The 26,627-nt window shown below is 46.7% G+C and overlaps 1 protein-coding gene across 2 annotated transcripts; it reads right to left on the bottom strand.

The window, feature by feature from the left end:
* On the bottom strand, positions 1-26,518 carry mpp2b (MAGUK p55 scaffold protein 2b). Of its 2 annotated transcripts, XM_084670912.1 has the most exons (13): positions 26,205-26,518; positions 19,841-19,973; positions 10,780-10,880; positions 7,847-8,002; positions 7,396-7,551; positions 7,010-7,237; positions 4,947-5,078; positions 4,532-4,634; positions 3,161-3,229; positions 2,893-3,054; positions 2,440-2,642; positions 1,768-1,896; positions 1-1,514 (listed from the first exon to the last, which is right to left on the bottom strand). In XM_084670912.1, the coding sequence occupies exons 2-13, from the start codon at positions 19,869-19,871 to the stop codon at positions 1,338-1,340; spliced, it is 1,647 nt and encodes a 548-aa protein (XP_084527038.1). In that variant the 5' UTR covers positions 19,872-19,973; positions 26,205-26,518; the 3' UTR covers positions 1-1,337. The 2 variants fall into 2 exon arrangements, with proteins under 2 accessions (XP_084527038.1, XP_084527037.1); XM_084670911.1 differs by lacking the exons at positions 19,841-19,973; positions 26,205-26,518 and adding an exon at positions 17,995-18,299.
* Positions 26,519-26,627: the final 109 nt, after the last annotated feature.

Raw genomic sequence — 26,627 nt, 5'->3', positions numbered from 1 at the left:
TTACTCTACAACATAGTATTTAATACAGTGTTTTTAGGAGCCAGTGTCGAGTAGTTGTCCCACCATAGCAACATGCTGGGATAGTAAGAGCACCAACGTGTTTGGCTACTGTATAACTTTGTTACAGTATAATATTTACAAGATTGTGAGGAAAAAATATAAAATTACAAATGATTTGCAATTACATGGTTTTCTTTTCGAATCATGGGAGAAGACATATCCAGTAGTGAGTAATACACTAGTACATTTGTTATGCCACGACAAAACGATACTTTTCCATCCAAGAAAAAAAATGTATTAAAATGTCCAAAACAAATCTATAATCCAACCAATTTGTATTATTTTGACCTAAACATTCCCAAGGGTTCTTCTTTACAGTATTATTGAATTATTGACGGTGGTCATACAGTAGGTACGTAACAAAAACATGAACAATTTCCAATAACTTTTCCATAGACTGACCGAACAGTCTGATGCACAACATAAGGCAGAAAGAGTCAGCGTTCTCAGGAAGGAACTCCAGAACATGCACTGAAACAATAATCCAGCTCAATTTATCATGAGCACAATCCTTGGTGTGTGTGTGTGTGGTTATTTGTGTCCGAGTGTGTGTGCGCGTGGGTCTGTGTGTGTTGATGTGTGTGGGTCTCAGATATATTGCTTGTAATCTTTGTAAAGAACAGAACATAAATAAGACTACTACTAGAACACATTTCATATATTTAGAAACCATAAGATCAGACGTTCAAATGTACAGATTTTCATATAAAGAAACATATGACATTTGGTATTCTTTTCAACTGTCCTTAAACTACATATTCTATGTAAACATTGCGCAACGTATACAGTATACCTGTAGCTTTGTAACATTTGGGAAGGCTAAAAATGTGGTCTTGCTCCATTGATTTTGACACTCAAAGACCTCCAGAACAATATCCGCAAAATATATAAGCCTACTTCAACATGGGTCTACACACTCAGCACTCACACACTATGCACTGTACCGTCAAACCTCTACAGCCTTCAGAACAAATCAGAACGATCTGTTCTTTTCTATACAAAAAATACATTGGACATCATGTCTATAGAGGAGTGATTTTGTGCAAAAGGTCTACTTGGAACTGATTCTTTGCACCTGATCCTGGTGATTCTGGCTATTATCAACAGACCTCCAATCTATAGCCCAGCAAGCTACTGTGTCTCCCCGCTCTAATCATAGCATATTCTCTCATAATCTCATCTGATTGGTCCCTCGCTACTTGCGGGCCTGTACCACCTCTGACCTTTGATTGCTGACCCTTGACCCGTCTTGGACTCCAGCCTGTCCAGTCTCGGTCTTAGAAGACCCAGCTGACCGGCACCCACTGATGTTCGGAGCCCAGTCTCTCCAGCGCCACCTTCAGGCTGCGGTAGGCACCGTCTAAACCGTCGTTGACGATGTTGACGTCAAAGTAATGTCCGTAGGCCCTGTGGATCCTCTCACTCTCATCCACCGTCCTCTTTAGCTCAGAGTCCTGGGTGGAAATCATTCACAACCATGTTCAGATCAAATCATTCAACGACAACGTTCAGACTGTAGAAGAATGAAGGAATGTAATCAGCCAGTAATTTACTATGATACAGAAGGCAACAAGGGACACTGTATACAATGTCATTTGTACACAGTACACTGCAAAAGCTTATTATGTTGTTAAAATGTAGAAAGGGTCGCGGTACTTGTGGGCTTGGTGGGCTAAGCTAAGGGTGTTGTAGCTGGTGGACACTCACCGTTAACTGTTTGGTGACTACGCCTGATTCGATAGCTGACCGGTTCATCGCCTTCAGGACCTCGAAATCCGGAGCTTCGATAAACACCACGTAGGGGAGAAACTCTGACGTCCGCAGAACCTTGAGAGCCTTCAAAGAAGAACGTTGTAGAGCCATTCACATGAAGCACGCATGCCAAGCTGTGTGGTTGAATTCAGTTACGTGACATAATGCTGTTAGGTGGGGGGGGGGGGTGCCTTCACAATGCAGATTTGCTCGGCTGATGTGAAACTCATCCGTTTGTTTTTAAATTTCCCTCCACAAAATACCAATGAGTTGCTACTAATCATTAAGGGACTCTGCCCGTTGAATAAACATGCTGATGGGATTCGATTATGGCTTAATGCCTCCCTCTCCCATGCATTGGAGATGCAGTGGGTGTGACAGATACACCCACTGAAGACACAGTGGATGAACTCTGTTGGAGATCTGTTTACTTCGGATGCATCCACATCTATTACTTTACAAGAATAACAAGTAGGAGAAGATTCGAAAAGGGATGAGAGTATAAAGGGCATCAAGGGCACACGTTGTCGAGTGTGAAGCTGCCTGGTCGTGAACACGCTAGCCAAAGTTAAAATCCTGGCTCAGGTCAACTTGAGCTTGTTTGGAGCGGTAGGTTTCAGTCCCCACCTGTGGATTGACGTCCAGGATGCAGATCTTGCTGGCGTCCACCACCTCGTGGATGGAGTTGATCTTGGTGCCGTACAGGTTCCCGTCGTACTCGCCGTGCTCCAGGAAACGGCCGTTCTTGATGTCCGCCTCCATCTCGCTGCGCGTCATGAACAAGTACATCTGCCCATCCTTCTCGTCTACTTTGGGTTTCCTGCAGGTGACTAAAGCAGCCAGGGGATTGGTCAGGTGGAGGTGACTAAAGCAGCCAGGGGATTGGTCAGGTGGAGGTGACTAAAGCAGCCAGGGGATTGGTCAGGTTGAGCGGAGTACTGTTTAATGAGTCTACTCTCTGCCTTGCAGAGACTCGGTCACACAGATAAGAACGTTGAAAATGTACCATATAAAGGACACTTCACCATAGCAAACCACCATCCCATAGTGCTGCTGCATCAGTGTAAGAGCTGTACTCACAGGGCATGGTGGTTCCGTAGCGGTGGGGGTCCGACACCAGCAGCTTGTTCTTCAGACTGCGACGGCCCACCCCCTGGGCTCCAATCAGAACCAGCGTCTTCCGTCGAAAAGGCGGAACCTTCGCCACCTCCTCGTAGATACGCAGCTCATGGCGATCGAACTCTGGGAAAGAAACAAAAAAATTGGATTGTGTGTCTGACTATCTACAGGGGTCCATCGCTACCCATTCCCTGTATACTGTAATAAGGTTTTTTTTATTTAGAAGCACCTGCGTTTTTTGTTGTCAAATACATCATCTTTTTCTTCTTCTTTCCACCCATTCCTGCACACAGCGGTCCTGAGAAAAACACACAAGGCATATGATCCACACACAGGCTGCGTCTCACATCCCTTCACCACTGCCCCCTGTTAAAAGTGATTTACCTGCGCTTCTAGGGCTGTTGACCTTTATAGCCAGACTAAACAATAAATTCACTTCATGAGACTCGATGGATCCGTTTTCAACACTAGAGGGCAGTATAAATTAAAGATCCAGGATATTAGCATAAAGCACCTGGGAATTGGAGATTTCTGACACAGCCCAGCGGTCTCCTCAGTGCAGCACAGAGAGTGGGTTTTGGCCTCAGAGGGGTTATGTGTTTGAAGCAGAGAGAAACAGTGCATGAAAGCTTCTGCTTGACTCAACGCAATTCTAATGATGAAATATCTTTTAAATGCATGCGGCTCCTCTGCGGTTTAGAGTCGGGAAAGTGTGTGTGCGCCAGGGATGGGTCTGCAGAGCAGCACTGATGATGATGTCACCCCGCTCCACTGTGGAGCCTGGAAGCAGTCAAACTCAACACCTGTTACAATGTGCAACAGAGGGCACTGTGTGCATGTAGGTGCCCTCTGTCTGTGTGTGTGTGTGTGTGTGTGGTTATAGAGAGCGCAGGTGTGTGTGTGGTTATAGAGAGCGCAGGTGTGTGTGTGGTTATAGAGAGCGCAGGTGTGTGTGTCTGTTTCTGTGTGAGGTCATATAGAGTGCATGTGTGTGTGTGTTTGTGTGCGTGTGGTTATAGAGAGTGCAGGTGTGTGTGTGTTTGTGTGCGTGCGTGCGGTTATAGAGTGCAAGTGTGTGTGTGTGTGTGTGTGTGTGTTTGTGTGAAAGAGTCCTGGCTGGCTCCTCTCTGATTCAGGACATACAGCTTATTAAACAGCAGATTGAATCTGTCTGACTGAGTCATGCTGGCTCTCATTACTGATCTTTTCTGGTGAGATATCTCTCCTGAGAAGCCAGGCAGCAGAGGATGCTGCTCATAAGTCACCTGACACAACAGCTGTCTGCTCTCTCACAGTAATGGTCTCACTCTCTTTACAGGCACTCTCGTTTATTTCTGGATTGTTTACTGTTAGGTTGGACCATTCCCTTTTCAGCCAGTACAGTTTTTCCCTACTTAAATGATAAACGTAGAAGGGGTTGGCTCATAGGGGAGGAGGTTAGAAACAACAAGGATGCCTCAAATCCCAACACGACAAAGGAATTCCACTTGATTCTAAGTGATGCAGGAAGTGATGTGAAGCTGTGTCCTCCTGTCTGTCTGTCTGCCTGTCTGCCTGCCTGTCTGTCTGTCTGTCTGTGCCGCTGGTTGGAAGCACGTACCGGTGGTGACCAGCTCCAGGTCCCTCTTCACAAAGGCCTTCCTCTTCTCCTCCAGGAGCTGGCTGGGAATAAGACCTGCGCTGCCCCCCTCCAGGTGACAGGCCTGAGGTTACACACACACACATTTACATTTAGTCATTTAGCAGACGCTTTTATCCAGAGCGACTTACAGTAAGTACAGGGACATTCCCCCAGAGGCAAGTAGGGTGAAGTGCCTTGCCCAAGGACACAACGTCATTTGGCATGGTCGCAAATCGAACCGCTCAGCCATCTGCCCCCCTGACACACACACACACACACACACACACGCAACATGACACTAGGTGTGTTCGACTTCATGCAGCGCCGGCGTTGCCTGCAGCCAACTGTCACACCAGAGACAGAGTGTGTGTGTGTGTGTGTGTGAGATGCTGACCTGCCACCAGTTGAGGTCTTCCTGATTGAAGATCTGCAGGATGTCTCCGCTGCTGAAGCCCAGCCCTGCCTCCTTACAGGGAATCAGGTTGTCATGGGAGGGGTCGTAGTCAAAGTGACACTTGACAAAAGCCTGGAAGTGGTACAGAAACTAGGTCACGTCAAGAACACCTGGACAGAGGGCTCAGCTGAATGGTTTTATTCCAAAATAATACCCAACGTTGAGTTTTGTATCTTTTCCCCACTCTGACTTACAGTACACACACCGTTTCACAGCTATATGATCAGTCATATCAGTGCTGTTTTCCCCTGATAAGGCTTACAGTAAATCCATAGTAGATAGATATCTGCTTAAGACCCTGTCACAGAGACTGTCCTGGCACTTTTATAGAGTACTCCATCGAGCGGTTCACTCTGCCAGACCTTACAGGGCCAGAGCGTCAGCCCAGAGCGTCAGCTCAGTAACCCGTCTCCTGAGTAAACGACGTGTCGGGGAGGAGAGGATGAGAGAGCCAAAAACAGGTTGTCATGGCAACCATCCCCTGCGCTTGACGGCGCTTGGGCCCGTGAGGAGCTGGCTTGTGAACGAAAAATAATAATACCAGTCCCACACACACACACAAACAGTGGTCATGCAGTCTGTCCTAGAGAGCTGTCTGGATAGAGACGCACCTTAACATATTTACAAAGTACTAACTGTGTCTCACATTTAATATTCACAAGTCTCCACTGCGACTTTAGTGAGAGCTTAGCCATTCTGCTCTTAGAATTGATCTTCTGATTGGTTAGCATTTACGTTTTGAGCACCGTATCAAAACAGTTGCAAAGCAATACTTCAGAAGTGTATAATTTACAGTGATTCATGAGGGAAAAAAAACAAGCTTGTAACAACCAATATCAGATGTTTTTCAACAGGCACCAGAGACCCCATCAAAGGAGTTTCATTCAAAATGGCAACTGCCTAGGGCCTTGTCAAACTCGACAGACGGAAAGATAGATGGACAGATACAGAGAGGTGCTTCACAGGAGGCCCCGTGTTGTGACGTGAACAGCTGAGGTCTTGGCGTGGACGGTGGGTGGACCAGCATGGCGCAGTGCTATCTAGACGACAGGTGTCTGGTCCTTGCAGATCCTCTCCCTCCCTGTTAAAGTGGGTCATGTTGTTGTCACTGTGTGGCTTCACTGGCTTGTCCATTACTGTGATGCTCTCTGGCACTTTGGAGACTGGTGGGGTATCCATTAGCCAGCCTCTAGGGCTGTTTGAAACTATCTCTTACCCACTCACTGGAGGGATGCAATTGCTTCCAGACACTGATTCAAAGGCTCGTTGCTCCTTATTTCAAGTGCTAAAGTCAATTCAAGGAGAAGCCACAGTTCATCTGGAAAGCATACACAAAGTAACACATATCTGCAAATATTAGGTGTTTTGCGCTGTGTGGTTAATTCCTGTGGATAATTAAAGCTCACATGATATCACCAGCAGTTATTCTGAAGTATATTTCTAAATTCTAATCTTGTCTTTGTATGTAGCACAGTTGGATTCATCTTCTTTAGGAATACTGCAACTCGGAGTGGATATGAGGAATTAAATCAAGCTCTGTGTGTTTTAGAGGTTTGTTTTTGCGCTCACTAAAATCACCCATTCTTCTCCAGTCTCCATTATGTGAGAGAAAATATGACTAGAGAACACTATTAGCTGAATGAACAGCATTTGGACAATTGACAAACCTTAATGCAGCTCAAAGTAGGAAAAAAAGGCCCTTTTAGAGAAGCTATGGAGGGTGCAGTTCTGTGGATGTCTGAGTCAAGAAACAGACATACTGCTTGAACACACAAAAGTGACCAAGTTGAACGAGGGAAAAAACGCCATATTTGACGCATTGCCACGCTTAGGGAGTCAAGGCTGGCTTTGTTGGGTGAAGAATAACTGTTGTACCAAAGAATAGCTTTGCACTCTTCCTTTTTTGTAGCAGAGACAGATCTTCAAAAAGGCCTCTAATGCCAACACCTGCAAGTACAAGGTTCCCCAGGGCTTCGGGGGTCAGAGGTCGTGGGTGGGCTGACCTGACGTGGGGTGTGAGGCTCCTGGTAGCTGGGCAGGATCTTGAGCACCACACTGCCGCTGGCGTCCTTCAGCATGTCCTGGAGCACCTTGGGGTCGTTCCCCACCTCCTTCCCGTTGACCTCCTTGATGATGTCACCCACGTGGAGCAGGCCTTGCTGGTCGATCATGCCGCCGTGCAGGATCCTGGCAATGACCAGCTCGCCGCTCTCCACGCGAAACGTCACACCCTATAGGGAAACGGGACAAGACAACAGCTCCTGCTGTGTGACCTCACGTGACCAACTCGGGAGACACAAAGGCTTGTACTGCTAAAGGGTGGACGAAAGAGTGGGGGTTTTCTAAACGCCTGTGTGTGCATCAATGCCAGGGCTCTGAGGGAGCTTACCAGATGCTCCCCGGACACCTTGCGAATGCCCACCATCCGGACCGCGTCGGGGGGCACTGGCTGGTTGTTAAGGGCGGCGTCCATGAACGAGCAGGGGCTGGGGGGAGGAGTCTCGTAGGTCTTAGAGGCCACCGAGTCATGGGTTTCTAGTAGGGACTGATGACGAATAGGAAAGGAGGATCAAGTTCTTAAGTGACATGGGATTGGTCTGTTTAGAGTAAACGGATGAATTAATTACTGTACAAATATGAAAACATAATAAACATATGGTTGTCCATTTCCCAAAATGGGTCAAACATGCATTTGACCAAAGTGAGACCCGTCTCAACCCATAACCCTAGTCATCCTCCAAAAACAAGCCAAGCTTTCAAAAGGGATCAAAGTGACATCCTAACATGCTGTCTGTTTCAGACAGCGACCTTCAAACTCTGGTCCCGAACGTCAGACTCACCTGGAAGTGGGGCTCCTTCAGGATGCGAGCCAGTTCATCGGCAGCCTTGCTTCTCTCTGTGAGGGGACTGAGCTCTTTCAGGATGTCCTGCACCAGCTCCACGTTGTTGTCTCTTACCGCCTCCAGCTTGATCTCCTCAACAAACTTCTCATGGGCCTGGGGTCACACAGGGGTCACACAGGGGTCACACAGGGGTCACACAGGGGTCACACAGGGGTCACACAGGGACACGGGGAGGGGAGCTGTGAGCGCTGGGGCTGTACCTAACCACCAGCAGCATTCGTGAGATTCAGATCCAGTCATGATATGGGGGTGGGGATTAATGACACCTGTGTGCAAGTGTGAATGTTTACTCTGGCTTCGATGGGACTGTCTTGATATGAAGCCTCTGAAGGATAACAGTGCGATCAACAGCTCTCATTGGCACACAAACACAACGTAATGAATATGTGTCGTACTACAACCAGAAGCAAAGCCAACACACTGAGTCACATCTCCAACCACCACTCCCCACCCCACCCTCACCCCCCCCCCCCAAAAAAAGTCAGACACACTGTATATTTTGCCTATGTTCTGTGAAGCATCAATAATTCAGCTCCTATTAATATTTTACCCCCTGTCCCATTCCAAAGACATTGGGGCCTGTGTTACTGAACATGTCTTCACCTCTATCTTTCACGGCCTCTGGGCCCCAAGGTAGCTAAGCAGAAAAAATGACGCTATGCTACTGTGTTACACTCCAATGGACTTTCCTATTGAAAGCTAGGACATCTAATGCATACAAAAACAGGGCTTCAGTCTTTCTTTACATTCATACATTAAATGTATGACTGGCATGTACAGTGCAAATCCAGTGCATAGTTCTTGGTGTGTGCATCACGCCATATTAAATGATATTGTTATAAAGCTGGGCAGGATAATGAGCAGAAGGGTGTAAGGACATAGCTAGGTACAGTGTAATCACAGGAAGTCACTCGTTCAATCACAGCCTGGAGAGAATCGATATACAGTTTAATTCCCCAAGCTTCCATTCTCCTACAAAAAAAAAAAAACTGAAAAGGCTCTCTTGTTAATAAAGATTCATACAGCCAAGATACCCTGAGGGGGTGGAAGTCTCCCATGGGTCTCTGGTCTAATCTGGTAGCCATGGTTGTTTGTTTATACGGGGAGGGGGGAGGGAGAACACGTCCCTGCTGGGAACAGGAAGAGGATGTGAGAAGCACAGCAGATTCTAGCTGCCGGGATCACGTATAATACAATCCCTCTGCGCTGGCACAGCTCAGACCACCTGATGGAGCCAGCTGTCGGTGACTGGCCCTTGGATCACCCGGCACACAGAACAGCGCAGACTGGACATGTATGAGCAGACGGGGAACAGGCCCACAGCCGGGCGGCCAGGCCCACGCTGAATACCTTTAGTCTCGGTGGTTGTCCCGCTAAGTTTTTCTGCTTCAAACAGAACAGGGAAGGCATGGGAGCTCAAGCAGCACAGAGCTGCAGGAGCAGGGAATCCATGCTCATGGAATAAATCTCACACGTACTGTAGCTTCTTTGAAAAGGCCTGAACCACAAAAGTGTAGCTAGTTTCCTTTTTGAATACTTCAAGGGTGCTGGTTCTCTCATGAAGCACAAGAGAGGGCCGCAAGAGGAAGCCAGGATAATGGTGCCGTTTTTGTGACAGGGTTTTACACAATGCAGTTGTTGATAGCCCTACAGAACAGTTGTAATGGCTTCGACTCAGTAGACAATCTTGATATCTGTAACAAGAGCGCCAATGCTACAGTGAGCTTTGATGTCCTTGCATTCAGTGGTTTTTGTAGACCTGTGTCAAGAATGAATTACAATCTGTCACAGTGCTTTTTAGATTCCTGAGCACATTTTCTGTGCTCTAACAGCTTGCATCAGCAGATTACTGCTTTATGAGGAAAGGAAACACTGAGGCACACAAAAAAAAAAAAAAAAAAAAAACTCTCCCTCTCCCTCTCTCTCTCCCTCTCTCACACACAGAGTATTCTGTAAGTCTCCACACAAGAAAAATCAATCAAGTCTTGAGAACACAGGAGTGGTGGATAAGACATAGAGAGAGCAAGAGAGAGAGAGCAAGAGAGAGAGAGCGAGAGAGAGCAAGAGAGAGATAGAGCGAGAGAAGAAGGTTCTGTTTCTGAGATGAACAGGAGGTATTTGATGCAGTGTTCCCAAAAGATCTTTCATCATCTTGTTCCTCGCTCCCAGAAATGACGCTGTGAAGCGTTAAGAAAGACCACACACACCCCTATGGCTCTGCGTCTGAAGTTCCTCAAGGATGACGCTGTCAATGAAGAACTGTCTCAATTCACGGCCGAATGTTTCAGAACTGTAGTCTGACTGCACAACTCTTTCTGTAAATCATTATGTATTTCAATCATCATGCTGAATGTTTGTCATGACATAAATGTTGATATGAACTGGTTAACATAACAACATCAGTTTTGACTGGGGTTCTATATTCTACAAGTAGAATCTCAAAGTCCTTGGGTGGACATACAATTTTAATGTGACTGTTCTAATTGTTTCAGTTCTGAGTCCAACATTTTAGATAAAAGCATTACTTTTCTCTTTCCTGAGAATAGGAAGAAGTTGTGATTTAAAATTGAAACCCAAAGCACAGCAGAGAGCAGTGGCGCTCTCCAAAACCTTTCAGTGACTGCAGACTCCCTCCCTTCCCTCTCCTGTCAAAACATCTAAGCCGTAAAAATCTAAACGAGGATCTAAACTTGGAGAGCTTGCAAGTGAGAACAGGAGAATGATTCTGTTCAGTTCTCAACCATAACAAGTGTCTTTCTTGATCGAATTGTCTTTTGTCAAACCCTTTGTGTCTCACGGGTAAATCGGTCGACGAAAGACTGACGCGCGCACTGAAACAACATTTCATTGGCAGAAGTAAGTCGACTCACCACGGGGCTCTCCATGATGCCCTTGAGGAAGATGAGATCCAGGTCGTTGGCCGTGGTGGAGCTGGTGCTGTCACTCAGGGTGTCCAGGATCTGATGCATGGCTGGGGGACACACAGGAGAGTTAGAGGAGATGGCTAGAGGAAGTGATCGTGGAGAGAGAGACAAAGGAAGTGATCGTGGAGAGAGAGAGAGAGAGAGAGAGAGAGAGAGAGAGAGAGAGAGAGAGAGAGAAAGACAGAGGAAGTGATCATGGAGAGAGAAAGACAGAGAGAGAGAGGAGGTTCACGGAGAGCATGAGACAGGACATCGAGGGAGACAGAGAGAGAGAGAGAGAGATACAGACATACAGAGAGAGAGAGAGAGAGAGAGATACAGACATACAGAAAGAGAGAGAGAGAGAGATACAGACATACAGAAAGAGAGAGAGAGAGAGATACAGACATACAGAGAGAGAGAGATGGAGGAAATGCCTTACATCCTTTCCGAAGCAATTTCACCACTGTCAATCAGTCCACCATGAGGTCTCTGTTAGAAGAGACAGTATCTCACCATCCAACTCCCAAACCTCATCCACACACACACACACACACACACACACACACACACACACACACAAAAACAGACAACCTAATTTCCCAGACGGTAGAGGCCCACCAATGGGTCAGTGACAACAGCAACAGAATGACTGGTCTATCTCCACTGGCATGGGAAGTTTGTCAAATAAGCACATCCACAATCTTAGATATGTAGGCACTGTAGCCTGTTCAATGGTTTTCCATAACAAAAGAGACTAATAATACTACAGAATACTGGATTGACACATGAGTGGCAGAGCAAGGAACCTTATAATTATGTTCATAGATGTATTCATTCTTACTTCATCAAGAATGGCATGCCCTGTATTTCTTTAGTTGTGCTCTCTGTGGATCTTTAAATATTACATTAGGTCACTAATTGACATTGGGAGCTCTGATTGGCAGACAACTGGACCTGCTTTACCCAAGTCAGCTGTGGCACCACGCCCTAATAAGGGCGTAATGAGACACTCCCGAGATTATTCGTCCAATTAGAGGGCAGATAATCAGTTTTCTAGTCTATTAGGAGTGCCTGTGCAGGGTTAAGATCACAGGCAAGACCCATGTCATATTATGTTGGCAAGAAGCATTTTTAAACATGATGTCCTAGCTTGCTAATTTATTTCTCATTATTTCATTGTCTGCATATGCTTTAGCAGTACCACTCCTTTCTCACTGGCTAAAAGTGATGTCATATCCTGTCTTTTCACGCATGCTAAACAGTACATACACTCTTTTCAGAGTGTAATTTCATGGTTTGCCTCGTCTATTTATCCCCACACCTGTGCTCTCACAGCTTTCTCCCTAACAACACCTGTACCCCTTGACAGCTCAACAGTATGAGGCATCAGCACTGAGACAGCCATTCTCAAAGAAAAAGATGGCCCCCTTATCGTGTTCTCCACAGAGGGGAGAGAAAGGGGGAATGAGGGAAGCAGGAAGTGAAGAGCACCCCGCTCTTATCAACCCTGACACCAGCTCTGATCTGGCAGAGCTGATTTGCTGGGTCTGGGTTGTCTAGCACACCAATGGTTGTGTCTTAGACACACATACAGTGCACACAAGGGAGAACTGTGTTCTTCATGTTATATTTATCTGGTTTGACTTCACAGGGTTTGATTACTAGGACTTCCAAGTCCCTATAATCTCTCTCTCTCTCTCTCTCTCTCTCTCTCTCTCTCTCTCTCTCTCTCTCTCTCTCTCTCTCTCTCTCTCTCTCTCTCTCTCTCTCTCTCTCTCTCTCTCTCTCTCTCTCTCTCTCTCTCTCTCTCTCTCTCTCTCTCTCTCTCTCTCTCTCTCTCTCTCTCTCTCTCTCTCATGCAGCATTAGGCACTTCTCTTTCTTTCTCCCTGTTCATTTTTGTATCCCAGTCTCACTCCCTCTTTTTCACTGTCCCTCCATCTCCCCCTCTCTCCTCATCTTCATCTGTATTTCCATCAGATAGACATGGCTGACAACATCAACTACACAGTGGATTCCTTGCATGGCTTGAATAAGATATCTAGGCAAATAGAAGGGAAAAATAAGTAGCAGTGTCATGTTTGCAGATGAGCCACTCCCAGGTCCTGGAACTGCTTTGCATTCTGACAGACTCCCGGGTTAAGGGCAGTTTTCAAAAGAGGCCAGGGGAGGTCCATTCTACAGGACTGGTTGTTGTCTGAAGCTGTGGCTGTGGTATTATTCAGGGATTTAAGACAAATCCAGGTTTCGTTGCTCTCCCTCTGTGTAGCCCAGATTGAATTACCACTCTCACTTCCTCTCCCACTTCCTCTCTCACGTTCTCTCACCTGCTCAACAAGAAAGCAGGAAACTCCCATCCGAGGAGCAGAACAGAACAGGTCACAAGTTCAACAACATTTAGTTTTACACTGTCTGGGTCAAAGCTATCAAACCACTAAACAGTTCAAAACACAGGTTCAACAAGACGTCTTCACATTCAGATCTACATCTATCTCCGTAGACATCGATCTGGAATACTGTTTCTTGATGACCTGATGTGTCACAGTTCAATCCTTCGAAGTTCAATGGCAACTGCATCTAGAACTTCCTAAATACCTGAATTAATGGACTACACTACTGTCATGTTTAATGATCTGAGTCTGTACTTTACAGCACTTCAGTGCTTCTCTCTCCCCGTGTCTCTGACCCTCTCAGAGAAGTTTATATTTGTTTAAGTGAGCAGTTAAAACCAGTCGATGGAGTCAGAAAGGTCTGAGAATCCCATTTGTGCAGGCAGGAAGTGATGCACTTCTGAGGCAAACAAAAATGTCAGAAATTCTTCTCGTGCCGCACTAAATCCTGAGTTCAGATGAAAACAAAGCAGGATGATGACATTCCAAACATCCAATAACATCACAAAAAGAAAGTGCAGCTCAGAGAAGGAACACAGATATGGAAGTTGTTTCCTGGTATGTATTCAGTCAACACTGACAGATTCTGGACACAGGCAACAAGCCATGTGTATCAAATCAACCACATGGCAAATGACACCAGGTTCCATATAGTCTACTTCAGTGTAACTTCAAAAATACTCCTGGAAAACGGTACTGAGTTGATCCCTCTACAACACAATACAGGATCTGAAACCCATTCAGCCTCAGTGAGAGCATGGGTTCACCTTCGAAGTGAGCGGCGATTAAAATCCAAAGTCACGCTACGGGTACATAATCCAGGGTGTTATTGTTTGTAACCAGAGGACACGGTGGCAGACATGAACCTGTTAGCAGAGAAAAAGAGCCGTTGCTATGGAGCCCTCGCTACAACAGGACACACAAGAGGGAGATGAGGGACTGGTGAGAGGAGCAGAGAGGGAGGGGGCGAGCAGGGAGGATTCCAGGAAGATCGGGGGTTGAGGAGGCCGGTGACAAAGGTGCGAGGAATGGGGGGGGTCGACAGATACAAAACAAGGGGAAACAGGAGTAAACAGTGGAGCAGCTGCAGAAGACCTGAGGGAAGATGTGGGGGGTTTATTCCATCCCACAAACCAGTCTTTCCTCTTTCCGTGCCGTCAATTCACTCGGGGGCGGGGGATGTCCTATAGCCTGGCTGCCAGCCCAACTTGGCCCCGCCTACAGAAAAATGTGGGCGGGAAGTTGGGTCTGGAGGGGCTCGTATTGGGTACAAACTATATAAAACCAGGAGCTGGGCGGACCAATGAAATTGCCAGGGCGGGCTTTATAAGATGATAGACAGATGATCAACAGTAACGTAATCAACAACGTCACGAAAGAGCGCTTGGGTTGAATTTGTGTTCAACAAACAACATATTACGTGGCTCTGATTGGTTGTAGGTCTATCCAATTGAGCGAAGAGGCATTTGTTTTTACGTGTTCGGTTGAAACACGCCCCATGGTCACAGCCCAATGGAGAGTTATCAGACTCATATTCTGACTAGCATTATGAGTATGACAGTGTCAGGCTAGATGTCCTAGAGTTGTAGCTAAAGATATTTTCCTGTGGTCCTTTTGACAAGGAGATAAGTAAAGAGGGCATGTTGAGTGGAGGAGACTTGAGATTGTGCATGTTGTGTTGTTACTAAAGAACCCCTCCATGGTTCTGGGTAACTGAAGAGCAGATAGCAGTTAGTTGCCACAGAAACCCCTCTTTAAGGAGTACACAATCCCCCTGACATCTGTTTCAGTAACAGCAGGGAGTGTTATTAGTAGCAGGTATTGAGTTTGTGAAGGTGCAGAGGAGCTATAGCTGTCAGGGCTAATGACGTGTCCTGTGGATCTTACTGGACACCAAAGCTTTTGTGTAGACTGACATTTAGGGAAGATAAACAACATGGAGTTCTGCCAGGTTCCTGGTTGATTTGGGCTTGAATACAGTCCTCTTCATGTTCTCTCTGTGAACACCAACACACGGATTCTATTGGCCCTGATCTAATTATTTGGCCAACTTTTATCACATTCAAATTGAGAATGCTGAGAGATCGACTGTGGATTCTCTGATGGCAGTGAATCCAATTATTTAAAGTGTTACTATTTATTAAAATAACATATTGGGGATATTATATTGGACTTGACAGACACGGCAAATCCCCAGATATCAGAGCTGGACAGCGTATTCCTTGTTCTCCGACAAAGGAAATGTAATTATAATCAAACCCCCAGGTAAGCTGTGATGAGTGTCACCGTACAGCCTTCAAAGAATCATGGAGAGTATCATTCCTGAGTGGCATGTTCTGCATTAACTGATTCATATTTTATGGTTGCAAAGAGGGTTTTAATCATGAGCTACTCTTTGAATTTTTGGAATGTACTTCTGTCTGTGTAGTCCAGGTCCTAAAGGAAATTAAATAAGTCTCAGCGGAATTGAAACAGCATATAATATATTTGTGAATGTTTACAATAGATGGTGGTCAATGCCAAAGTTGTCACCGCTGCAGTGACAAACTAGGTTTGCTGTTGAAATAATTGATTTGTACGGACGTGTGATGGCTTGTGTGTGTGTGTGTAAGAGTGTGTTTGTGAGACAGTGTGTGTGTGTGTTTGTGTGTGTGTGTGTGTGTTAGAATGTGTGGGGAAAGATTTGTGGAGGGGACTGAATGTGTGCACAAGCATGCATGTGTGTGTATGTGTTTGTGTGTACTTGTGCATAACATGTGACACGTTTTGACATGTTACACACAACCTAGCTCTCTCAGGAACACAATCAAGAACAGGACGTGTATTAAGGGGTTGTTGAAGGCACGGCATTGCCATGGCGATGGCCGTTTCAAGTGAGCGTGATTCGGGAGGGGGGGGGGGTTGTCTCATTCACAGGCTGAAGGTCATCATTTCAGACAGCCCCCGTGGTATCTGTTGACATTTCATAATAGAACAGCACTCTTTATACCTAGAACCATATGTCCACCTAGATGTGACAGAGAGGACCAAGCCTTAACACGATGACTGTCAGAGCTGAAGGTTTAGATAAACTTGACGAGTAATACACTCAGCACAGCGTCCAATTAATTCAAATGTCAGTTTGCCTACGGGAAATTCAACATGAAAAACGAAGTGGATGGCTAGTCTTCAAGAAAAACCCTAATGCGTCTGACGTGTTTTGTGTTAGTGTTTTATTCGACTGCAGGCCCTGAGTCATGCAGTGGGTCGCACCAACAGCCAGACATTAAGTGCACATGCAGACCGAGCGAGAGAGAAGTTATCTGAAGGTTGAGCGTCTGGCTCTCTCTAAGCGTGTTCTCTCTGATAAGGACGACGTTGCATATGAATGACCCAACAACTGCTGGAGGGGAATACACAATTCCCGGCAGGAGGCTTCTCATCCGTAGATGGTTGGGGAGCAAATGTACAGACAGCCTAATCCATCACTCGTGTCATGTTCGTCTTGTCAACTGTTATTGTGAGGCGCACTCCATCTTATTTTGCTCTTCGCCGTGCAGTTCTGCTTAGCATTCTTTTTCTCATGGCGTGCTGGACTAACCAGGAGCCACATAATGTCTGTTAAAGGAATATATACAGACCGCCTCCCAACGGAGCGTTGAAATATTTAGCTTTTCTATTTTTGCTCCCGTTATTTGGATGCTCGAGTACATTTCTTCTATACCTGATTCCTTGCCAACTGAGCAGAGTACTGGATACAATTTGCCACCAAATAATAACGGTACACCTAGACAAAGTCTACAGTGTACAGATGCATTTACTGTAGGATGTAGCCCGTGTATTATTGATAAGCTTCATCAATGTTGTATAACACGTGTGCTACTTTCCCCTGCCTACTGGGTGTGATGTCAGGATGATCAGGTCCATCCTCTGCCAGTTGTTTGAGCAGTCTCTTCCCTCAGATCCGTGTTGTTTATTAAGAGTTTGTTCGCCATAACTGTAAGGCGGTTTGAAATTCAAGCTTTTGATTTTCCACTCTCTCTTAAAATGTCTCTCTCTCTCTCTCTCTCTCTCTGTCTGTCTCTCTCTCTCTCTCTCTCTCTCTCTCTCTGTCTCTCTCTCTCTCTCTCTCTCTCTCCCTCTCTCTCTCTTTTTTCACACTCTATCTCATTTCTCTCGATCATAACGGACGGTGGATCAATGCATAGTCATGCCACAGCTAAAGGTTCAACCAAGGACAAAGCTCTCATGAGGAGAATCCAATAGGCCTCCATCTGCTTGGATGTGTTGCTGTGGGTGAAGCGACGGTGCATGTGCAGGCTAACACCTTCGTGGCAGAGTGAAGAGCTGGGGGCTCCAATCTGTCTCCTGAGCTTATCTGTGTCAGACCCAGACGAGTCCCCCCCTGAGGTCACAGCCCACCTCAGACTCAGGACACACTGGAACAAGTCCATTCACACGCCAGGCATGGAGGCCACATTACATATCTATTCTGAGCCGGGGTAAACAACCTCCACCCCTCGGCTTCCAGAGAGCAGGCATGAACCAAACAAACGCTGAATGTCTTCCAACATTGCCGACTCACAAAACAATTTTCCTCAGCTTGTCAACACAAACTTATAAGCATCATCCTTGCATCTAGGCTCAGTGGCGGTACATTTGAGAGACTCTTCTTATATACAGTACATCAAGTCTTATCTGTCACTTGTGTGACTTAACCCTAGCCCTTAACCCTAACCCTAACCCAACCGTCAGGCACTCTGGACCTGACCCAGCCCAGCCCGGCCCAGCCCGGCCCAGCACAGCCTTACCTTCCCCAGGCAGCTGCAGGTCCAAGCCATCGAGGGAGCCCTCCTCCTCCAGAGACAGCCTTCCAAACAGGCTGCCAGCCATGGAGCACCCCCGTCCACAGCCACGGCAATCACACTGCCACTTTTGGTCACACACACAAAAACACACGAGCTGGCAAAAGCCAGTTGCAGACAACCTTTTACCACCTCTCACTCTGTCTGTCTGTCTCTCTCTCTCTATCCCCCTCTCGCTGTCTTTATCTCTTTCCCTCTCTCTTTCATTGAGCTTCCTTCCCTCTCTATCTGCAGGTCCTGAGAGTGTGGCAGTCAAGCTTGACTGAGCCTCTCTGAATGAATGAATGGGAAAGGGACAGTAAGGGAAAAGGAGAAGGAGGACGAGAGAGAGGGAGTTAGTAAGGGAGGGGTGGATGATGCTTCTCTGGAGGGAGGGAGGGAGGGAGGGAGGGAGGGAGGGAGGGAGGGAGGGAGGGAGGGAGGGAGGGAGGGAGGGAGGGAGGGAGGGAGGGAGGGAGGGAGGGAGGGAGGGAGGGAGGGAGGGAGGGAGGGAGGGAGGGAGGGAGGGAGGGAGGGGCCTCATTTTCCAAGAGAGGCAAGAGAGCTATCTCCAGGGTTGACAGGAGCGTGAGAGAGAGTGTGTGTGTGTGTGTGTGTGTGTGCGTGGGCAGGTCAAGAGGGTGTGTCAGTGAGATGAGACTGACTGGAGCTAACATAGTTCCCTGTACAATTTATTTAATCATGGCTCATCACCACACACAACAGGCTCTATGTTCCGTGAACGCACATTGCCTGTGAATGCCCTGAAACCTTTTCAACAGGAATCGCACCAGTTAATAGGGCTTTTTTACTCTGAAATTCCCTCTCCAAGCCAGGCACAAGCTACCTGCTTCCTCAACCGCCTCATTAACCACCTTTTCACATCACATCAAAATGTAAATCAACCAAATTGACAGCATGACAAGTGCAGTAAAGTGCAGAAATGTCCTCTCCCACAAATGCTGGACTTTCCATTACGTGAACAGTGAGACATGAATAACAAAAAGGTTACTTTAGAATTTACCACACACAATCTTTTTTCCAAAATCATTGATGAAGTCAACCTTTAGAGGCTTCACAACAATTTGTCCAGATTCATCCACTTGCTGTACTACTTTGACATTGCATCAAACACCAAGTCATCAATGGAAACATTGGAGATAAAAAGTCCCTGTATTTCTTCTCAATCCTTCATTATCTTCATAATGGTCTTAGCTGTTTGTCTGGACAGCATTGCAGGGATGGTGTGATGACACATACGTATGTGAGTTTCAAGTCCTCGTACTTCAACAAACAAATGTAAAGCGATTTAAATGCACATACTTATGCACTTGCCGTTTCAAAGGAGACTGTGACCCAGTCAAGTCCTCAAAGTTTCCCAGAGTGTTTTGGGGTAAAGGGTCTGCTTAAAACACCAATTGTATCTTGTTTACTCCTTTACAAAGTGTGTGTGTGTTTGTGTGTGTCCGTGCATGCGTACGTGGCTGTGTGTGTTTGCGTGCAGTGAAGGACATGGAAGCCCCTCCTACCAAACACAGAGAGATATAACTCTGTGTACAGTACTCCATTAGCCAGGTCGTTAACTTCCATTAGGGCACAGGGGATGAGTTCCTCCTAACCATGTGATCAAGGTTCTTCATTCATCCATCTTATCTATCTTAATCAGTGTCCTCGCTGTTTCTCTATCTCTCTGTCTCACACTCATTCTCTCTCTCTCACTCACAAACAGGCACGCACGCCGACTATTACTCTCTCGCACATAAACACATTCACACACACACACACAGTCATGGTCCATGAGCCTGCGACTTACCGGAATCTGAGCTAGCTGATGCCACTGGCATTTTGGATCTTTTTTGATATCCTGGTTCCTGATCTCTCTGGGTCTCCTGGTTCTCCTGGTCCTCCTGGTTCTCCTGGTTCCCTCCCTGATCTGGTAAGGTCAACTAAAATGAGAAGAGAGGAAAAACATGGAGGCAACAACGTTAAGACAGATGAATGAATACGAACACAATCTCACCTGGACAGCACAAACCATGAGCAGACTGAGTTGGGAGAGGGGGAGGGGAGGAGGGGAGGAGGGGAGGAGGGGGAGGGGAGGAGGGGGAGGGGAGGAGGGGAGGAGGGGAGGAGGGGGAGGGGAGGAGGGGAGGAGGGGAGGAGGGGAGGAGGGGAGGAGGGGGAGGGGAGGAGGGGAGGAGGGGGAGGGGAGGAGGGGGAGGGGAGCAGGGGGAGGGGAGCAGGGGGAGGGGGAGGAGGGGGAGGGGAGGAGGGGGAGACACTCCGGCTGGGGAGGACAAGCAGCCCAGAGGATGACAGCCCAGGCTGGTATGGAGACCCTTGGTGATCCCAGCTCCAGTCAGTGGTTGTCATGCCTCCCGTGGCCTCCTTCTCAGATCATGCCCATTAGCTTCCCAAGTCCACGCCAGCCTCGGTATCAGACGTCGTCAGCACTGATAAACGGTGCTCTGGTAACACCCACACTGTCCAACTCACTTTGCCGTCAAGGCTTCCACAGCTAGCATCAGAGAGGTGAAGTTGCGTGGGCCGGTCAATGCAGGGGATTCGCTTGGTTAAAAAAAAAAACACTTTGGCTTCGAGTGTAATCCAGTCCACTCAGAGGTGGACGCACAGGGAGGTTTTGATTCAGGAGGAAGAACTCAACTACCTTGAGGTTGAGACAGTGTTTGTAAAAGACATGCATATTGCATCGAACTAGAGCACAGGGTGGATGATGGGTAAGGGGTGGGGATTAGAGGTGTGTGTGTGTGTTTGTGTGTGTCTTTGTGTGTGTGTGTGTGTGTTTGTGTGTTTGTGTGTATGTGTGTGTGTGTGTGTGTGTGTTTGTGAGGGAGAGAGGAGGGGAGGGAGAGAGTATGGAGAGGGGGAGGGGAAGGAGAGGAGGGAGAGAGGAGGGAAAGAGTCGCTGACAAGGAAGAGCTGTAGCCAAGGATGCCTATTCCTGGTTGCCATGACGATATCCCAGCACAGTGGGGGGGGGTTGTATCAGTAGTAGCCAGGGAGAAGAGGGGGAAACTCCCACTTGACATCCACACCATCTAGATTACACAGGCAACAGGGACATGCTAGAACCTTCTGTCACAAAGCAGAGTAGAGGGAGGATGTATGAGAAATGTTTAAGGTGACAGCGTCTTTCTGCATGATCTCCACCCCTATACTCTCCCATCTAAATGTGTGTCTCTCTCCCATACACACATACAGATGGTTGTTGATTCCACTCCATCTTAAATAGATCTAATCGTAGCCCCTGCTGTGATATTTGAAACACACTGGCAGAGCTGTTGGAGAGCCAGGGCCTTTGCACAGCCATTCAGCAATGTATACCAGGCCCATAATACCGCACCCCATCCCCCCCGCACACCATCCACCATCCTGCCCCCCCCGCCAGGCTTATACTCTGGTGTTTGGACTGGAAAATGACATAACTTGGTAAAAGTATGCTGGGAGCGCGTGGGAGCTAAAGAGCTAAAGCCGATTGCTGGGGTGTTTGGGAAGAATTGCTGGGCGGACAGAGAGGGAGGGGTGGATGGGGGAGGGGAGGGGGGAGGAGGTGGGAGAGGAAGAGGAGGAGAGGGAAAGGGGGAAAGGGAGGGATGAGCTACCATTCTCCTACCTCAGGAAGTGGTCTACTCAGGGATGTAATCAGCCTGGATGCAGTGGTGAGCCAGTAATCTGAGTTGGTGTCTTTTATCCAGTTGTGAAAAAGACATAAAGCAGGACTGTCTGTATCGTACCGAGTGTTTCAACAAATGCATAAGCTGACATGAAATGTGGAAAGCAGAAACATTAAGATGTGGAATAATTAGGCAAACCAGAGTAGTTCTGAATGTTCCAGTTGAAGGCCCCCAACTAATGGAGAGGGAGAGGCACGTTCACAGTGTGAAAACACCTCTACAGTGGTGATGCGGTGTGTGAAAACTGCTCTCTCTCTCCATCACTCCATCAATTTGGCACAAACACACACACACCTCCTGTAGTAAACCAAAGCAACCATTCACTGTCTGTGCTGCCTCCGTGTCCGTCCCTGTCGACTCCGACCAGCTGTGAGGAGGGCCGGCCTCCAGCACAGCAGCTGTGACATCACGCACGCAGGCTTGCAATCATCTCCACCCGGCCAAACAATTAAGACAAGAGGCCAGCTGTGGTGGAGCGAGACATCCTCACAGAGACGAGCAGGAACTCAAGGACACACACTGCCTTGGCCACAGCGTTTATGAGAGCAAGGCCAATGCCGGAACCAGGCACACACTCGTGTTGTTTATGAACGTTTGATTTATCCACTCTCTTACTTATCTACAGTGCTTTATTGCCACTTCCTGGATAATAAACACACAGCTACATTACTTGCTTCCTATCTCAAATCATAACAAGCCTGTTTAGCGCTGATGCTATGGTCCAGTACACAACCTGGACGCAATGGAAAGACTGACATGTCCGTACACCCACTTAAACATCCTCGTAGTCGCACATGCACTCCACTAGACAGGTCCAGATCCACGCAAAGCTCACGTCATGACTAAAAATAACCCAGCACTCCCACAGGTTCTGCTCCTCTCATTACTTTACAGGGGAAACGGTCGTATCCAAGACAACCGAGCGGACGTCTTTCCTTTTTTCCCCAGTCCTTTGCCATGGCAACAAGGAAAAATGTGTAAAATAATAATAAGGTATGGGGGGGGGGGGGGGATTGCAATTGCACCCAATTTGAGACAGTAAATGCATAAATGTTATGCAGTTTTAATGTTTGGCATGTCTGTGTGATTGTATTTTACATCTTTGAAAGGTTAAGTGTGAATTTGTCATAGAGCAAATGTTTTATATGAAGTGTAGGGAAAGCATTCACAAACCAGTGCCAGCTAAATCAATTATTGGAAGATGCACAAGCTGTGTTCTGCTTGGGCCAACCCAGAGGACCATCATGAAAGCTCTCTGCAAGCAGAATGTACTGTTAGATTAACCTGATGTAGGTTCTAATCCAGGGACGATGTCATGTCATACCTCATTGACCAAGAGCACTTGACTACACTTAACTGGTTTGCGTGTGAGTGTCTCTCTGTATGTGTGCGTGTGTGTGTGCACGTTACTGTGTGTGTGTGGCACAATTCGTGGACATCCCTCAAAAGACATGGAAATACACATGATCAGAGAAACCTTGGCATGCCAATTAAAGATATTTTCCATCAGTGTAGTGAAACCAAATCTATCTCCAAAACAAAGCATAATGAATTGAATGACAACAGACAGTGCCTTCTGTTTCATATGCCGGCCAATTATGACTTTATATAACCACGCCAAAAAACAACAGAATACCTGAAGGCAAGAAAGGTCTTCCAAAAATGAAACAGTATTAAACCTGCTTGACTGACTCCTGGTTGACTGGAACCAACAAAACCAAGCTGTTTCCCTCTCACCTCATGCATATGGATACACACATGGTGTCACAACAATTATCAAACAACCTTGAGATTAAAGTGATAGAATGCGGTTGCACCGGAAAAAATAATAATGAATGTCGAGTATTTTCCAAGGTGCAGTTTAGGACCCGTCAGCTTATCACAATATACTGACACCCTCTTTGTTGAAAGTGGATATGTTCCTTTCCTAAGAGAACTGTTCCTGCTCTGGGTTGTCGTAGGCAGCAACAAACCAGCAGGCAGTCAACCATGTCGACAACAGCCCCAGCAGACCTGCTGGATATGACAATGACACAGCAGAGAGGCTAGGCAACCACAGCACTGTCAGCTCTGAGCAGGATTTCAATAGGCCGCCCTATCAGGAGGCAGTGTGTCTGATTGGAGCTGTGATTGGAGCTGTGATTGGAGCTGTGATTGGAGCTGCATGTGATGACAATGGTGTCATGGGCAGCTGACTGTCAGTGGACGCCGACGGCTGACAGGGAACTGGCCACTCTCCCGCCGCAGCTCCTGGGGGTCAAAAACATCTCCTGCTGAAGGACCAGTCTGGGACAAGTCTGCTCTGGAGATTCTGATGCAGTAACAGAAGCCACGCGGTCTTGTCTGTGGTTCAATCACGGCCCATTGTCACACTATTGTAGTGAACAGTGAAATGATGTGTCGGCTACCGGCAGGCGGCTGCTGGTCATGTCGACCACATCCTCGAGACATGATTGGAGTTTTAAGGCCCAATCAATACACAAAAGGAACCATGTGATGAAATGAGTCTTGCAGTGTGTGGGGGGGGGGGGCAGGGGGGGAGGGCAGGGGGGCGGGTGTGGGAGTCTGGCCCGTCGCCATGGTGACGACCTGCGTGCACACGGCCAGACCACGCCTGTGATATGTGCTGGCAGGTGTGAGGAAGTGGGCAGGTCATGTTTATGAATGAGTCAGTGGGAGGCTGCCATTGGATGCTGAGGCTCTGCGTAATGTCGCTGATCTCCATGCCGACGCGCCATGGAAACAATGGAAGGCCTCCCTCTTCAGCCCCTCGCACTCCGATAGTTGATTACAATCCCTGTTTCAGACAGTAATTACCCAGTCGGGGGTAAAATCATAGCATGACAGAGGATAGGTTCTTAGTAAAAGCATCGCAGACACACACACACAAAAAACACTCACACACTAACACACAAACACACATACACACTGTGAAGAATACAAAGCTCATCTATATGCCAGGAGAGCACAGACAACCTGAGCATAGTAAATCCTTAAGAAAAGGTCTGACTGGTCTTTAACTGTGATCTATGACAACATCACCCAGTCTGTACCCTGACCTTTACATTTAGAGGGAAGAAAAACAAGCTCATCCTTGGATCAGTGACACTGTCTTCTTACCCTTGACTTTAAAGCAGAGGACCGATAAGGGCAAAAACGTCAACTGTTCCTGTTTCTGACATGGCACATATGGCGTCTGAATAGTCGACTGCTGTTGAATTGCTTTCGCGGAAAGGTTCTCAACATGTTAGGATGGATGTGTCAGCGATCATGTCCCTTCACAGTCATCTTGCCGCATTGCCCTATTACGTCAAACACACTGAAAAAAAGCTTAAAGTTGAACTTCCTTTAATACCAGGAATGAAAACTTTAAAAGAAGACCTAACTGACACTCCAGTTTCTATACGGATCTTCACAAGGCTCTTAGGCAGATGCAGCTTATCATTAAAAGACCTAGGCTCAAGACATGATATTTGACTGGTTGAGAATGACTTTCACCTGCTGCTACTATCCTCAAGCAAACGTTTCACTTGAATCTTTGAAACCTGGAAATGGTAAGGGTGGATTCATTGATCAGGACATAACTGGAGTTGGTTTTGTATTGTTACAAAAGAACTGAAACTACTTCAAGGATCAAATAAATTAAATAATCGTAATTGCAAATGCATTTGCCAGGGAAGACACTGGTCCTAAACCGATACAGATTTGACAGCTGCATTTAACAATTGTATACAGACAAAACTTTGTAATGAATATCACTGTTACAGAGTCTATACAAATATCTACGACTCAAACCACAAGAGCAGTAGACTACATAACTAATGTGGCAGGCTAAACATGAAAAAAGACGGTGCGTTTGGAAAAGGGGCTTCTATCCACGTGGGCATGCGCCAAGAAACAGGTGCCCCATGTGCATAATCATGTCCTCCTGTTCTCTTTGAAATGAATTCTGTCTGATGTTCGTTGTCTACGGCTTGACGAGCTGGATTGTCCAGTAACATTTCTAATGTTGTTTTGCCTTGAAAAGGCAATGAGAATGGCCAAAGTAAAATAAGGCTATGCAACCCCAGCATACGTGGGACTGCTACTTGGTTAATACCAGAAAACATGTATACCAGTAATTGTGATGCATAAAACCTTTCGATCGATTTTAAAATAATGCACACTGAAAGCGAGCCCGCGTCTGTGCATGACCATTGCCTCGGGACCAGAACTGTAGTTCTTAAAATTATGGGGCCATGTGCACTGTATCTTTGATGATAGATAACGACAACGGGGTTAAGGTTTACAGGTAATACATGTAACAAAAAATTGATTGTATTGCAAAAATGCCCAACTAGTGCCATACGAACGCATCGAATCAAAATAAAAAATGTTATCGCCTAAAAAAGATGCCGTCATGGAAATCGTTGAAGCCTTATCGGCTACGAGTTTTTGGCAATGTAATGAAAATACAACTAGATGAATGAGTGGATACCTTACCTATGAAGATATATTCCGATCACTGTCCAGTTTATGATGCTGCCGAAAATGCAAACCTCTGAACACCGAACAGTAGGTAGAGGAAGGGAGAACGTTCTCTTCAGACAGTGCGGACATCACAACCAAACTGCGGTTGCCGAGCAGGTCTAATTCAGCTGCGACCGAGGCCACTAAACAAACAAGCCATACAATTCTAATTGTCTAATGATTCACCCTTGGCCAAGCAAGTTTAAACAGTTAATTATAAATAATGATTGTGCTATCATAGGTGATTTAGAATTATTATCATTGAGTGCGTTGGAAAGCAGATCACCCGGGTTATGGTCAGTGTTTTAAATTGTTACAGTTTCCCGGGTAACTCTAATGGCAAATAATAGAAGAAAATGGAAAGTAACTTGAAAAAAGTTTATCTTGTATCATACT

This window comes from Hypomesus nipponensis, chromosome 13 (assembly GCF_054491055.1).
Source record: "Hypomesus nipponensis isolate SF chromosome 13, ASM5449105v1, whole genome shotgun sequence".
NCBI classification, from domain to species: domain Eukaryota; kingdom Metazoa; phylum Chordata; class Actinopteri; order Osmeriformes; family Osmeridae; genus Hypomesus; species Hypomesus nipponensis.
This window is presented reverse-complemented; position numbering and strand designations above follow the sequence as displayed.

Coding starts and splice junctions, on each gene's coding strand:
- mpp2b (XM_084670911.1), bottom strand. CDS start 18,076: ATGGCTGGCAGCCTGTTTGGAAGGCTGTCTCTGGAGGAGGAGGGCTCC. Junction 8,003..10,779: donor GCATCATGGAGAGCCCCGTG/GTGAGTCGACTT, acceptor GTGTGACCCCAG/GCCCATGAGAAGTTTGTTGA. Junction 2,643..2,892: donor CTACGGAACCACCATGCCCT/GTGAGTACAGCT, acceptor TGGCTGCTTTAG/TCACCTGCAGGAAACCCAAA.